The 16616-nt window shown below is 39.2% G+C and overlaps 2 protein-coding genes across 4 annotated transcripts in view; one reads left to right on the top strand and one right to left on the bottom strand.

Moving 5' to 3' along the window:
• LOC125134652 (uricase) overlaps nt 1-16616 on the bottom strand; it is a 101724-nt gene that overhangs the window by 31051 nt on the left and 54057 nt on the right. The gene's annotated exons all lie outside the window — the stretch shown is intronic.
• On the top strand, nt 685-15517 carry DNASE2B (deoxyribonuclease 2 beta). 2 transcript variants are annotated; one of them, XM_047794219.1, is made up of 6 exons: nt 685-937; nt 4435-4612; nt 8202-8283; nt 11370-11531; nt 12869-13066; nt 15036-15517. In XM_047794219.1, the coding sequence occupies exons 1-6, from the start codon at nt 825-827 to the stop codon at nt 15383-15385; spliced, it is 1083 nt and encodes a 360-aa protein (XP_047650175.1). In that variant the 5' UTR covers nt 685-824; the 3' UTR covers nt 15386-15517. The 2 variants fall into 2 exon arrangements, with proteins under 2 accessions (XP_047650175.1, XP_047650176.1); XM_047794220.1 differs by having other exon boundaries at nt 11436-11531; nt 15036-15410.

The following is a 16616-nucleotide window of genomic DNA, read 5'->3' as shown; positions in this document are numbered from 1 at the left end:
TCATTACGGTAATGAGCCATTTCCCTTTGCCTTCAACTTCAGATTCAGTTTCAAGAATGAGAAAGGATAATTTGGGCAAAACAAATGCTTTTAACATTTTTTATTTGATCAGAGGCATGAGCGGTCAATATGTTTACCTGATTGCATTGCAACCAATTGGACACCAAGGCCTCTGTGAAATAAAGCATCACGTTGAGTGGCTAAACCCAGGAGGTGGAGAGGGTATATAAACATCTTTGGTAAAATACAGCTGAATTTGCTCATTTTTTTGAAGCAAGCTTTGAAGTACCCTTTAGGAAATGCTTCCTAAGGAGAACTGTAAGTGATATAAGATAGAGAATATTGTAAGTGATAGATCCTAATTATTACTAAGACAGAAGGCTTTGTCATTTCTGTTTTATGTGTGAACTACAAACACTTGCTCTCACTCAGAGCAAGACAATTATAAGGGAAAACACATGAAATAGATTTATTTCAACATCTATTTATCAATATGGAGTTCTCCTGTTCTCTCAATCTCATACTACATAATGCTCACCCCCAAAGAGTTAACTATATACCCCTTTTTTCTTTCCAGAACTTCTTCATGATTTTGCAAGCCAGTCAACAATTTGGCACAAAGGCATTCAGAGTCACGCTGGCCTGTTGTGACAGAATCACACAATTACATGGGATTCATCCCATTCTGAAAATCCCTGAACAGCGAACAGCGGAGGCAAATGGAATCAAACGTCAGAACCAGCATGGTCTGAGAGAGATCTGAAACTCAGACTCCACAATCCATGGGAAAGTTTCCTGCTGTGCCATGGAATAAGTGACAGAAAATGACAGCAAGACTTCTAAGAACAACCGTGGCTTTGCTCTTCCTTGGCCTCTTTGGGGTCCTGGAGGCGGCAACAATATCATGCAGAAATGAAGAAGGTGAAGCTGTGGATTGGTAGGTAAATGAAATGGAAAGCTTGGTGAATGCAAATAGAAAGTGAGTACTGGTAGCTAACTGGGTCACCATGAAGTTCTGTGGAGAATTCCACCCCACTTTTCCCCTTTAAAAAAGGAAGTTAAAGTGTATAAATGGGGCACATATCCAGATAGGGGTAGGCTTCTTTTCTCTGAGAGAGCTGAGCAGCCCTTTCATGGGTCTGAGTCACGCTCTCCACAAAGCAAGGCCAGTGGCCACAGAGGTGTGGTAGAGCTTCTCTTAGTTGGCAATTTCCTGTAATTGCATATGGCTTTCCTAACGGAACCCATCCAAGATCCTTTCAGAGACTGACAAAGGAGAGAAGGTAAATTACTTTTTTCCTGACCCTAGAGCTTATCTTTACGAGAAAGAGAAAGAGGGCTTGATGGTATGCAGCACTGTTTGGTTAACCTTGTTTACTAGGCAGCACAGGTGGCTCTTGGAGTGGGTGAAGGTCACTGGTATTCTACGGTGTCAAAAAGATGAAACACAGCTTTGCACTATACTCGTGGATTCTCCTAAAGCTTTGATCAATTTTTACTCTTTAATTAGGTTGTTTAGGTTTGCTTTCATGGTTGGCATCAAGCTTTGCATAAACTTCAGGCTAGAGCACACAGATACACTCAGTCAGTCTCTCAGCAGTTACTGAACTCACACCAGACCTGTGTTGAGTTTGAAAATACAGATATGAACAAAACGTGGTTCTTATCCTCAAGGAGCTCACGGTTGTATGGAAAGGGTATAGATGGAGCATTAGGGAAGACATAGCCCAAAAGACTTTCCTGGGGAAGTAGTTCTGAGAGCAAGAATGAGTTAGGAGTTCCCGTCGTGGCTCAGCGATAACAAATCCAACTAGGAAATGTGAGGTTGCGGGTTCAATCCCTGGCCTCGCTCAGTGGGTTAAGGATCTGTTGTTGCTGTGGCTGTGGCTAGGCCAGCAGCCATAGCTCTGATTGGACCCCTAGCCTGGGAATTTCCATATGCTGCAGGTGCGGCCCTAAAAACCAAAAAAAAAGAAAAAAAGAAAAAGAGTTAGATGCAAGGGCATCTCAGGCCAATAACAAAAGTAATGAGGGGAGTTCTTTTGTGGTGCAGTGGGTTAAGGATCTCGTGTTATCACTCCTGCAGCTCAATTCGCTGCTATCACACAAATTCGATCCCTAGCCTGGGAACTTCTGCATGCCACAGACACATCAAGAAGAAGGAGAAGGAAGAAAAGAGGAGGAGGAGGTGGTGGAAGAGGAGGAAGCAATCAGGAGGTCCAGAGGCAAGAAGCAATGGAGAGAGTTTGGAAGCAAGCAGCATGTTGGTGCTTCGGAAGAATGTGGGAAATGGCAGGAGCTGAGCTTAGAGAGAAGAGGAGAGCTGGGTCATGAAGGGTTTCATGTGCTGAGCTGCAGAGTCTCAACTTGACCTGGAAAGGGAGCTACTGAAGGACTTCAAGCGGGGGCTTGGTAAAGTCATATTTGCATATTAGCAAGCCCACTGGCAGTGATGTGAAGGCCAGCTGGATGGGGACCAGTCTAGAGTCATGGAGACCAGGAGGACCTCTGCAGCAGTATAGGTGACAAGAAGTAAGGACCAAGATAAAGATATGGAAATAGTGAGGAATAACACCCTGAGAAGACTTGGTGATAGATGGGCTGAGGGTAGTAGGGGAGAGGGAGCAGTTTAAAAAGACTTTCAGGTTGCTGGCTTCTGTTTCTGTGTGGGTGTGTTCCCTAGTAGCAGGAGATGAGTAGATCTGAAGCAAAATATTACAAACTTAGTTCAGAAAACACAGAGTTGGAAGTCTCTGACATATCTTTGCATTTAGGTTTATTGAGACCTCGGCGTAGAGGTCTGGGCTAGAAATAGATTCAGGAATCTTCAGATTATAATTGGAGATGGTCACCCAGAAAAAAATGTTTAATAGCATTAGTTCTTAACTGATAGTTCACAAAACTTTCACTGGTAGGCCACCAAATGGTGATCGATATATAAAATTTATTTTTATGAATATTTTCTCAGGTCAGTCTCCCAAAGCAATAGAAATCAGAGCAAAAATAAACCCATGGGACCTCATCAAACTGAAAAGCTTTTGCACAGCAAAGGAAACCCAAAAGAAAACAAAAAGACAACTTACAGAATGGGAGAAAACAGTTTCAAATGATGCAACTGACAAGGGCTTAATCTCAATCTCTAGAATATATAAACAACTTATACAACCCACCAGCAAAAAAGCCAATCAATCAATGGAAAAATGTGCAAAAGACCTAAATAGACATTTCTCCAAAGAAGATATACAGATGGCCAACAAACACATGAAAAAATGCTCAACATCGCTGATTATAAGAGAAATGCAAATCAAAACTACCATGAGATATCACCTCACACCAGTCGGAATGGCCATCATTAATAAATCCACAAGTAACAAGTGCTGGAGGGGCTGTGGAGAAAAGGGAACCCTCCTGCACTGTTGGTGGGAATGTAAACTGGTACAGCCACTATGGAGAACAGTTTGGAGATACCTTAGAAATCTATACATAGAACTTCCATATGACCCCGCAATCCCACTCTTGGGCATCTATCCGGACAAAACTCTACTTAAAAGAGACACGTGCACCCGCATGTTCATTGCAGCACTATTCACAATAGCCAGGACATGGAAACAACCCAAATGTCCATCGACAGATGATTGGATTCAGAAGATGTGGTATATATACACAATGGAATACTACTCAGCCATAAAAAGAATGACATAATGCCATTTGCAGCAACATGGATGGAACTAGAGAATCTTATACTGAGTGAAATGAGCCAGAAAGACAAAGACAAGTACCATATGATATCACTTATAACTGGAATCTAATATCCAGCACAAATGAACATCTCCTCAGAAAAGAAAATCATGGACGTGGAGAAGAGACTTGTGGCTGCCCGATGGGACGGGGAGGGAGTGGGAGGGATCGGGAGCTTGAGCTTCTCAGACACAACTTAGAATAGATTTACAAGGAGATCCTGCTGAATAGCATTGAGAACTTTGTCTAGATACTCATGTTGCAACAGAAGAAAGGGTGGGGGAAAAAATGTAATTGTAATGTATACATGTAAGGATAACTGACCCCCTTGCTGTACAGTGGGAAAAGAAAAAAAAAAGAAAAGAAAATTATCCTACCTAAAAAAATAAAATAAAATAAAAAATAAAATTTATTTTTGTCACAAATAAATGAACATATTACCTATCAATATCAGTCAGAAAGAATGCTGAGCTGAGCAGCCTTTGAAACATGTCCAGCTAGATTTACATTTCTGTCTCTGGGAAAGAGCAACACTAAGTGTAGAAAAAGAGGCAGAGAGCTGAGCAAATCCCTTTCCTTAGACTTAGAGACCTGTGAAACATAAGTGAAATAATATATTTAAGTGCTTAACACAGTGGCTGCCATCAGGGAAACAGTCAATAAATGTTGGTAACTCATAATTATTTCCTTTGTTAGGTTTACCTTTTATAAGTTACCTAAAAGGCAAGACAAGGAAGGTAGAGAGACTGGCTTAGAGTACCTATACCTAGACTCTACAACTAGAGGCTGGAAGAGGAGTAAGCAACTAATGAATACCACCAGCAGTGTTTTGGGAAGGACATTACAACAACTGTATGAAACATGTGCCTCGGAGGTATGTTACAGTTAACCAATGATTTGAATCATATAAAATCCATAAAACAGACTCAACGCTTCCAAAAATTTTGACTGTGCACCTACCCAACCCCTAATCCTAGCAACTAGAACTAAGCTAGCTCATAATCTGAAACAATCCAACCCAGACCTTAGGGAATATGTCAACAGATTCGACAGCAATGCCAAATTACTGATATATTTGGCACCATGTCCAACGGCATCACTATGCAAGGTGTGAACTAATTACGTATTGAAGCCTTTTGGCTGCCAAACTCTGCCAATTTGGTCAGTACTTGCTATCTTAACCCTTTGATGAAAATAACGAGATGAACCCTCTCCTACTATAATGCAATATATATGTGTGATCAACATGCCATAAGTTATGGCATAGTAGTGATGAGTTTAGTGGGAAAAGTAAAGGGTTCCATTTTGTCTTCCTTTTAATTAATCATTTTCAAAACAGTAGATTGAGAGCTAGGGTTCTAGCTCAAAGCCCTGGAACTAACTTGCCTGAATGGAGATTAAACCTACTATTGGGACTTTATCAGGTGATGAGCTGACCAGCCAAAGAAACATAGGTAGTAGGCCTGCTGGCTCAATGTGGGCAGTCTTCCAACATTCCAGGCACCACCTGCTGTTCAGTGACAAGATACAGCTTTTTAACCACGGGTAACAAATAAAGTCAAACAATAACTGACATCCAGTTATACTCATGTATGTATTTCCTAACAATAATTTGTAGAGAAGTAAACATACAAAATAACTCAGCACTTACAGTGTGCCGGGCCTTTACATGTCAACTAATTTAATCCCCACAAGAATTCTGATTTAGACTCTAGCACTGCTGCAAATGTCTATGTGAGTATTTACCATGGTCACCATGTGTGCTAATATTAACTTTCTTCACCTGCCATTAAGACCGGCCTTCAGAGCCACATTACAAAGTCAAAATTTATTTGTAGGCTGTTTGATTACATGTGATGTTCAGAACACTGTCCTAAGGGCTTTTAAAAATTCTTCAATCTCAGCAACAACCCTATTTTGATTTAATAGATTATTATGTAAAATCAAAACTACCTGCAGCTGTTTCTGCTTTCTAAAGATGGGGATGGAAAGCCTGGGGTATAACCCATCAGTGAGAAAATAAACACACTGTTCCCTTTCCCATTACAGACTGCCCAGGAAGAGAAAGGAAAGAGCAACACTGCAAAGTCTCTGCCATTTCCCTTGGTTGGAGAAGATGGGTCTTAGTGTGGCAGACTATAATAACAGTGATTTTTGGAAGTGCGAAAGTAGCCACAGGGCCTAGGAGAGCAAGAGAGCTAAACTGCCCTGAAAAATAAAAAAGGTGTAGATGGGACCTAGGAATTAAAAAGTGTACAAAACAGAGGGAGATTGGAGGCAGCTCAGCTGGTAATATAAAACCATTCAATGTTTCATACCTTCAAGTAAAACCTGCTCACACACAATGCCTTGAGTATGGATTCTGGGAAGAAAATGACAATAAAAGGGTGGCTTTCCATCTGACTGGCTTGGAGCCAAAAGAAGAACAATAATAGTGGGTGATAGATATCCAAATAATATTGAGGGTTCTTTGAAAGCTGGAACTATGTGCCAGAAGTGGCCATGAGAACATAACTTCCTCATCTTCTGACCTGGAATTGAACTTCTAACAAAGAGTAGAATGCAAGATCAGACCAACTGGATTTAAATCTCAGATTTCAAGTTAAGCCAATATCTGGATTATGTTGGGAAATATTTGTCTTCCTTTGCCTTTGTAAATAAGAACCTTCCATATGCTTCATAATAACACTTTTCAAACTATATTGCAGTTGCCTATACTTGCCTGACTATATTCCCTGCTGGACAGGGGGCAGAGACCGTACCCTTCTTGTTCAACATCCAGGAGTTAAAATAATAACCAGCATATGTGTTAAAGGAATAAAGATGTCCAGAGGCACAAGCTTAGATCTGCCTGTTCTTTATTTATTATTATTATTATTATTATTATTATTTTTAGGGCAGCACCTGTGGCATATGGAGGTTCCCAGGCTAGGGGTTGAATCAGAGCTATAGTTGCAGGCCTACACCACAGCCACAGCAACACAGGATCCAAGCCACATCTGCAACCTACACCACAGCTCACGGCAACGCCAGATCCTTAACCCACTGAGCGGGGTCAGGGATTGAACCCTTGTTCTCATGGATCCTAGTTGGGTTCATTCTACTGAGCCACTACGGGAACTCCCATCTGCCTATTCTTAAGTTCATGATCTTGCCCCTTTACCAGAGAGCTGCTCTTCACTAGAGCTTCATCCCATTTAACCTTGGCTGGCCATTACGAGCTCTGGTTAGAATGATAAACTTCATCTATTAGAAGAGTAAAATTCCTCACCAAATCTTCCCTGAGCCCCTATACCTTGTACCCCAAAGGCACACAGTGGCCTCGTTACTGCATTCCTTGCAGGTTCACAGAATAACTGTCACTTCTCTAGTAAAGAATATGAATGGCAATGGTAGCTATGATCAATTGTGGAAAATGCAGGTAAGAAATAACTTACTTTCTTGAATATTCCTAAACATTGTAGCCAAGAATGCTACACAGACTACATTTGCCTTAAAAAAAAATTTAGATTATATCAAATAATGAAGTAACTATAAGAGTGTCAGTTATTGACTTTTTTTCTGAGAGAAAAACAAGAACCCTTTTGAAGGAGATAGGTTGTCCCATCCTGCTTTTAATTATGTCACTGAGACTTTTTGATATCAGCATTATTGGCTCCAATAAAAGTCACTGCATCATGATACAAATGAAATGGAATGACAGAGAACAAATATAAGCAAGTTTCCAAAACCTGACAAAGAGATACTATCCAAATAATAGCTTCATTTTGTCTCAGAGATTTGGCCAACTGTTTGGAGAATTTACTGGCATTTTGCCTTACCAAAGGAAATCCATATCACACATTCAATTTCACCACTTTTTCTAAGTAGGGAAATGTCCAGTTGGAAAGGTGAAGTGACCCTGAGAAATATATTGAATAAAATCTTCCCCTGTTAGGGAGGTAGAAGAAGCAAAGAATGAGGAATCCTGATTAAACAGGAAGCTGTGACCAAGTGTTCAAGCACAAAGTAGGCAGAGGAAATCAGACCCTGACAGCCAGGTCCACATTGTGCCTATAATATCAATGGAAAAAACCTAGGTATAATCCTTGGCTGGTTGTTCCTACTTCATTTCCTGAACAAATATTTAAGTACTGCTTTATTATACACTAGTTGCCAAATCAACAACACAGGTCCAAAACAACGGAGAGAAATAGGAATACTGCCCTCACATACACATCACAATGCATAGGGCTCCTGTCACATAAGACAAAACCATGTACAGTTGAGAATGGACTACCCGTCCCCTGTCTTGCATGTCATAGAATATATCTCAATGGGAAAGCTGCCTATTAGGGAAATGAATGACTTCTCATGTGTATAAATGAAAGTTCTGTATTGCAGTCTGGGAGGCTGGTAGAAATGTTGTGACCATTTAGGAGTGAAAGATTTATGCCATTATAACCTAAAATGTGTTCTTGCAGAATAACGACACAGCCTATCTAATATACAATGATGGAGTCCCTAAATCTAAGAATTACAGCAGAAAGTATGGACACACCAAAGGTATGACAAAGGCTCTTATTTTCTCTTTCCTACTGGAAATCAAGATTTTCTTAAACATTCCATCTTGAGTAGTCTTATATTCCACACTAAATAGATTTTCTTTTTAATGGTTTGAGTTATCAAGATGAGTGATTTCTGTATCACAGGTTATAATGATAAAATATGAAGTCACAATATCCTTTTCACAAATTCTATTTTATCTCTTAATGTATTTTTTTAATTTATATTTTAAAGCAGAAATCCAAGGAGTTCCCCTCATGGCTTGTTGGTTAACAAATCTGACTAGCATTCATGAGGATGCAGGTTAGATCCCTTACCTTGCTCAGTGGGTTAAGAATCTGGCATTGCTGTGAGCTATGATGTAGGTCACAGATGCGGCTCAGATCCTGTGCTGCTGTGGCCGGGAGCTACAGCTCTGATTTGACCCCTAGTCTGGGAAACTTCATATGCTGCAGGTGCAGCCCTAAAAAAAAAAAAAAAAAAAAAAAAAAAAAAAAAAAGCAGAAATCCAAGTACTGACTACTGGGAATAGCAGCCAGATTGTGTGTATGTGTGTGTGTGTGATTGTACACCCATTTTAGTCAGGTTTATAGAGATTTTTTGCATAGAGTAAAATTCACTCTTCTTCGTATAAAGTTCCATTGAAATAAACATTTTGAAAAAGTATTTTAAAATATTTTTATACTATAATAATTTTGTTATATAATTATATAACACTTTTTATCAGTAATTTTTGGTATTTTTCTATTTATAAACTACATACATATGTACATGTATCATTGAAAAATTCACAATGAATTTACAAAAATCTGTAATCCTAATATTCATTGGATAATCACACTTAATACCTTCTACTTTTTCTTTTCTTTTTCTTTTTTTTTTTTTTTGGCCACACCTGTGGCATGTGGAGTTCCTGGGCCAGGGATCAAACTAGCACCACAGCAATGACAATACCAGGTTCTTAACTGCTAGGCCACCAGGGAATCCTCTACTTTTTCTGTAATATATATTTTGAAAATTTTTATAAAACTATTGTAATGACTATTTTAAACTTTTTTCAACTTAATATACCATGAATAATTTTCCATGGCAACTAGTCTTCTTCAGAATGTTCCAAACCCAAATGCCTTCAGGGGCATGAAAGTGATGTCAGCAAGCCCAGGAGGCTGAACTGGAAGGTAACTAGAGAACTGGAGAGTGTATCCTTGATCTAAAGGAGCAGTAGTCACCACTCAGCTTGCCTTATGGGAATACAATTTTTCTGGAGATGTTGAAAACTAGTGTTTGTGGAAAATCTCCCCAATTTTAAAATGTTGGCAGTGAATCCAAAGTTTTATTTTATTTTGCCTTATGGGAATACAATTTTTCTGGAGATGTTGAAAACTAGTGTTTGTGGAAAATCTCCCCAATTTTAAAATGTTGGCAGTGAATCCAAAGTTTTATTTTATTTATTTATTTTGTTTTGTTTTGTTTTTTCTAGGGCCGCACCTGCGGCATATGGAGGTTCCCAGACTAGGAGTCTAATCAGAGCTATAGCCGCCAGCCTATGCCAGAGCCATGACAACGCCAGATGTGAACCTCGTCTGCGATCTACACCACAGTTCACAGCAATGCTGAATTCTTAACCCACTGAGCGAGGCCAGGGATTGAACCTGAAACTTCACAGTTCCTAGTTTGGATTCATTAACCACTGAGCCATGATGGCAACTCCTCAAAAGTTTTAAAAACGCTTTGCAAGCATCATGTTATGTATCTACAGGCTAGATTTGGCCTGTCAGTTTGCAATGTCTGATTAAGAATATAATTTGTAATAGCTGCCAAATGTCATCAGTATAGAAAGCTTTTTGTTTAGCTAAGTTGTCCTCCTTCCTGATGGTCCTATTTACATGGAACCCAACAATTTTTATAATATGCCACATTCTCTAACCTCTCCTTCACCAACTTCCCACCACTATTCTCACTCCACTCTGTTAGCTGATATAAGGGTTTGGAAAAAAGACTGGAAAAGGAGTGGGACCAGAAGTCAAATGGGGGAGGTTTTGCCAACAGGTGCCCTGACATTCTCTGGCATTTGTACCAGGAAGTTAGGATTTCAGACAAACAGCATACTCATCTGGGTAGAAGACAGCCCCTGAAGATCATCCAGTTCTGTCAGGCAACTGAACTTTGAATATTTTCCATCTTATCACAGATATTGATTCTATATCCACTGAGGAAGTAATAGTGTGCTTTCTTAAAGTGTGTTCTTTAAAAAAGAAATAACTGGCAGGCATTAGGTTTCTACTCTAACACTAAGGCAAAAATGAATGAATTTTATGTCTGCATGGTCACATGCAAACTGGAAAGTCTGGTTAGTATACCAAAATCCATCCTGATATAATTATAAACACAGAAATAGTCATAGATGCCTGTTGGGTGGGGTTCTTTGTGCCATGTCACAAGACGATGAAAAATCTGTTTTCTTCCTTTCTGGCTTTCATGTTATTTTGCTCTAGAGATTTTTACAAAACGCAGTTAACTGGGATGCTTTAGAACACGGCTTCTCTTCTTTTCTCTCTGCGTCTATTTTTCAAGCTTGTGGAATTGGGTGACTTTTGCACATAAATGAGCATCAGTTTCTTACAACAAATTACTGCAAGTACATATCTTCATTTGATATTTTCTCTTTCAACTCTGTTTTCCAGCTGCCTTTTGAAAATAGCTTAGTTGCTTAGCAGTAAAGACATTATCTGAAGCTTGCCAGGTGACTATATAATTTAACAGGGTCAAATTCCAATTTAGCAAATTTGCATTCTGCCAAAACAAATTTTCCTTGTAGTTTCAACATGAAATTTCTCTTAATTTTTCACAGGGTGGCTTCCCTGGCTCCCTTTTGCTGTGTGGCTTATTATCAGTTATGGGGCAATGTGGTGTGTACCTGCACTGGTTTTGAAATCTTTGAAAAACAAGCAGGATCCTCGTGGTTATTAGCCTGATAAAACATTAGCCTGAAGTATAAAGGGCTTAAATGTTATAGCTTTGAGCTCTATTTTTTTAAAAGGAGCTTTGTTTTTCTAATTTACTGGTTTTAACTATATCTTTGGTAGGTTTACTGCTGTGGAATAGAGTCCAGGGATTCTGGCTGATTCATTCCATTCCCCAGTTTCCTCCAATTCCTGAAGAAGGCTATGATTATCCACCCACAGGGAAACGAAATGGACAAACTGGCATTTGTATAACTTTCAAGTACAACCAGTATGAAGCAATAGGTAACTTCAGAGTGTGTTTAAAAAAAACAAAAGAGAGAGAGAGAGTGGTATTGAAGGAGGGATTTGGAAATGTATTAATGAATTTATCATTTCATTTGCTTCCCTATTCATAAACCATCCGATACCTAGATTCTAATATTGGCCTTGCCATGGTGAGATCTTGGGCAGACTCACCTACTGGACCTTGGTTTCCTGATCAACCAATGAAGTCTTTGAACTTGGTCAGAGGCAGTAGTTTCAAGTGTCTCCAGGGACCAGGCAGGTAACAGAAATGGGTGAAGCAGATGGACACCGCATGGGCAGTGGGAACAGATGGAAAACCAACGTGTTTACTTTCCCCTAATTTCCCTCAAAAGTTTCAGCTCCATCCCATGGTGCCTCTGTGGGAATGCGGACCTACATCTCCATATTTTTTAGAAGAAGCAGAAATCTAGGGGAGGATGTTAGAGAAGAAAAGGAGGGAGAAAGAGAGATAACCTCCAATTTTAAAATATGGTCTCAATATTATTTATTTATTTTTAATTGTGCAGACCACACACTATAGGCCTCCAGCATGACATTTCAGGCATAAGCCAAATAATCTTCCTTAAGATCTCAAGCTCAAATGGCAACAATACTTGGATTTGGAAAACTATGGTGGGGGTGGAGAAGTAGTGATTGTTTTAACAATTGCTTTTTACTGAGAGAGCTATTAAATAGTGAAGAATGATTTACCTCTGGATATAGGAGGTTTCACATATGTTTTTCATCAAATGTCCATCTTAAGGAAAGGCTTACTGAGACTCTCACACAAATTAAGCCCTGGTCTAACTAGTTGAGTCCCTGTAATGCTTAGAGGGCTTAACAGCATAGAGATTAGGTATGCATGCTGATGAATTGATCATTCTTAGAACTGGATGATCAGTACATGGGAGAACTTTACTTTTGTATATGTACACACGGGAGAGAAAAAGTATATGGCCTCCAAGGCCAGACTGCCTGGGTTTGAATCCCAACTCCATCCGTTATAAACTTTATAACCTGGGCATGTGACATAAATTCTCCATTAATTCATCTATAAAATGAAGATCAAGATAAAAGAACTTATCTAATAGTAAGGTTATTCTTAGGATTAAATTGGTAAATACAAGTAACAATGTCTGGAAAGTTAAGGAGTGCTTAATAGGTGTCAACTATTTTAACCAGAAGTTATTTGAAGGCTATTGGCTTAAAGAGGGAATACTTTTATTTTTGTTTTTTGTTTGGTTTGGTTTTTAAATTCACAAGATCTAAAATATCAATAAGTATTTCCATTTGTGTTTTAACTCTCAACTTTTCTTTCTTGTTTCTTGATTCAGGTTCTCAGCTCTTGGTCTGCAACCCAAACGTTTATGGCTGTTCCATCCCAGTCACCTTTAACCAGGAGCTGGTTCACATGCCCCAGCTGTGTGCCAGGTCCAGATCATCAGAGATCCCCAGCCGGCACCTTACCACACTTCAGTCAGCCCAGGGACAAAACTTCCTCCATTTTGCAAAGTCTGATTTTTTTCTTGATGGTATGAGCAACCATCATCAAACAATATGCTATAACACTGCTATTGGACTCCTTTGGGTTGCAAAGAGAAAAACTTCTGATTATTCATGGGAACCAAAGCAGAAACGAAGGAAAGACAAAGAAAGAAAAGGGAGAAGGGAGGTCTCCCTTCAAACTTTCACCAGCTCCACTTGAATGGAAGGGTTGCTGATTCAACCACAAAAGTATCTCAAACCCATCCAGCCAGGAGTCAGTGAAAACTCACAGTCTGCAGCCTCTATTGGGCACAGAACCACAGCAATCTCCATTTTCTTTCATTCCCTAAGCTGTTATTTTAAGCCTTCCTTACTCTCAAGTCCTTTACATTACCTTGCCTCCTCACTCTGATTTTGACATTTTCCTTCATAGAGAGAATAGAGATCACCGGAAGAAACCACTTCAAGAGCATACCCCACCCTCAATAGTCTTTATCTATTTTCATTCCTTTTTACCAGTGCCCTCTCATTCCAACAGAAGCAGTGCACCCTGTGCCCTGGAGCACATCCTCACCTCAATACTTTGATTCAGTCACTCAATAGACCAGTTCTCCCTCTTCTACTTCAGCTCTACAAGCCCCTTAGAATACAAACATTCTTTAAAACTCTCCCTAATTCTAGATTCCCTATATCTCTGTTTTTGCTTTTCTTCTCAAGATATTTTTAGAAAACTCTTCAGGGTCTTTACTTACTCACTGCTTCTTGACTAGTCTTGCTTCTCTGTCTGTAAACACTACAATCTCACCCCAGTTACCAATGCCTGTCTTAATTGACCTTGCCGTCTTCCTTCCCTGCTTGCTTGCTTCCTTCCTTCCTTTAATACTAAGTAAATTTCACTGAATGCCTACTACTTGCCAAGCTCTGTGTTAGGCACTAGAGATCCAAAAATTAACAGAACAGAAATAGCTTCTGCAGAATTTGGCATGGTTAGAACCCTTTCCTTTCTGAAACATTCTCTCTCTGATTTGGGGGTATATTCAGACTTTTGGTCTTCCTCCCATTTCCTATAAGTCTCTTCCACCAGGTCCTTCTCCTCTGCATACTCCTTATGTGACCAGGTTACCATGTGGTCCTCTCTTCATCCTTATCTCATTTACATATTCATGCTTGGCAATTCCAGCTAGCCCTCAGGGGCTTCTCAAGTCTAGATCTCTACCCAAGACCTCTGTACTAACAGATGCACTCAGCAGCAAGTGGAGCATTTCACACTTGCACAGCTACACAAAATTCAACATGCCACACTCATCTCATCATTATCCCCTAACTTGTCTACTCTATTTCTCATATTCTGCATAGTCACCTATGAATTCTCAATCCCTCTTTTTTATCACCCCCCTTATCAAATCATCAAATACAATCAGTTCCAGGTCCTTAATAACTCTCACATTCATCTTACCTTATCTAACCCTTTCTAAACTCTCTGCCATGGCCGTAGTCTACACTCGTGTTTCTTATCACAGTTGTTGTGACAACCTTGTGTTTTCCCTCTCTCCAATTTATCCTGCACATTGCTTCTCTCAATTGATATTATGATCGTACATCAGTTTCTGTTAATTCCCCACTAACAAGCACTCTTTTAAAAATCCCCCTCGAATTTCAGGAAAATTCAAACACTTTTGCATGGTTTATAAAGATCTCTAGAAGCAGGTCTCTGGTTACTTCTCTAGCCTTATTCTTTCCAAAAGTCTTTTTAAGACAGAAACATATATTGCTCCCTTGTTTGTGTGGAACAGAAGACAAATTTTGTTTTCAGATACCAATATCATATTAGTAAAAATGATACTTTTTTGCATTTCAGAATGTTCTCCCATCCACTCTCTCATCATGTTGTTATTACTGTGCTTGTGACACTCACATATCAGGGATGAATGATGATTCTATTCCTGGGAACATTATCAGGGATTTATCTAAGAATAAATACTAACCTCACTATTTTTCTCTTTTTATAAACTCTAGACATCTTTGCAGCCTGGATGGCTCAACGGTTGAAAACACACTTACTAACAGAAACCTGGCAGCGAAAGAGACAAGAGCTTCCTTCAAACTGCTCCCTTCCTTACCATGTCTACAATATCAAAGCAATTAAGATATCCAGACAATCTTATTTCAGTTCTTATCAGGATCATGCCAAATGGTGTATTTCCCAAAAGGGCACCAAAAATCACTGGACATGTATTGGAGACCTAAATAGGAGCCCATACCAAGCCTTCAGAAGTGGAGGATTCATTTGTACCCAGAATCGGCATATTTACCATGCATTTCAAGGATTAGTTTTGTATTATGAGAATTGTAGCTCGGGTTGGTGAAAGGACATATGTGCTATCATTTTCAACATTGATAATGGGTCTTCTTCTACTAGATCCACTCCTTACACATTAAAAGTCTGTGAGTTTACTTATAGTCCACATATCATCAAATAAAATGCTTTTTCTCCCATGCTTGCTATTTTATCTTTAAGTTAGTGACAATTTACCTACTTTGCATTTATGAGCCATAAACATAAACCATTACATATAACTTAAATGAGAAAAAATTTTATTCCAGATTAGTCAATTCTCAATTGTTTATGGATTGACTAGCCATCTCCTAGATTAATTTCATCTTCTCAAAGAATCCCCTAATCTCTTTTTGAAGAAAAAACTAACTTCCTTCCTTCCTTCCTTCCTTCCTTCCTTCCTTCCTTCCTTCCTTCCTTCCTTCCTTCCTTTCTTTCTTTCTTTCTTTCTTTCTTTCTTTCCTTCCTTTTGTCTTTTGTCTTTTTAGGGCCGCACCCATGGCATATGGAGGTTCCCAAGCTAGGGGTTGAATCAGACCTGTAGCTGCTGGCCTATGCCACAGCCACAGCATCGCGGGATCTGAGCCTCGTCTGTGACGTACACCACAGCTCATGGCAACGCCATATCCTTAACCCACTGAGCAAGGCCAGGGATCAAAACCACATTCTCATGAATACTAACCAGGTTCATTAATCACTGAGCCATGACGGGAACTCTGAAAAAAAACATTTCTGTCTGTATATCAAACTACTTAGTCATATTTCTCTTAGAGTTCTTTTCAGTGGTTTATGGTTAAGTCTAATGGTCATTTTTGCAGCTACTACTTACTGATTGTATGATCTTGGGCCATTCACTTGAAATGGAGATATAATCTAGGTATATTCAAGCACCTAGCACAGAGCCTGATATAGGTAACTCTTAAAAATACTGGTGGACTGTGAATCTGAATCCCACCATTCATAGTGAGAAAAGACAACAGAAATTTTATAAGTGAGTAATATTTTTCAAAAAGGAGAAATTAAGTCAGATTAGGAGAAAGAAATAACACACCAACTTGGGGAAAATAAAGAAGTGTAACATAAAGGAACAGGAATCAACTCTCAATAGTCTTAATTCCAGCACATTTCACTTCCTGGAATTCTTATCACCAAATATAACTACTATAAAATGAATAATAATAAATTTGTAGTAAGTACTAATTGCTTAATAAAATTTGAACTATGGCTCCTAATTTGAAGAAGTTTACAATCTAATAAAAGTA

Source organism: Phacochoerus africanus, chromosome 8, assembly GCF_016906955.1.
Source record: "Phacochoerus africanus isolate WHEZ1 chromosome 8, ROS_Pafr_v1, whole genome shotgun sequence".
In the NCBI taxonomy this organism is placed as follows: domain Eukaryota; kingdom Metazoa; phylum Chordata; class Mammalia; order Artiodactyla; family Suidae; genus Phacochoerus; species Phacochoerus africanus.
This window is presented reverse-complemented; position numbering and strand designations above follow the sequence as displayed.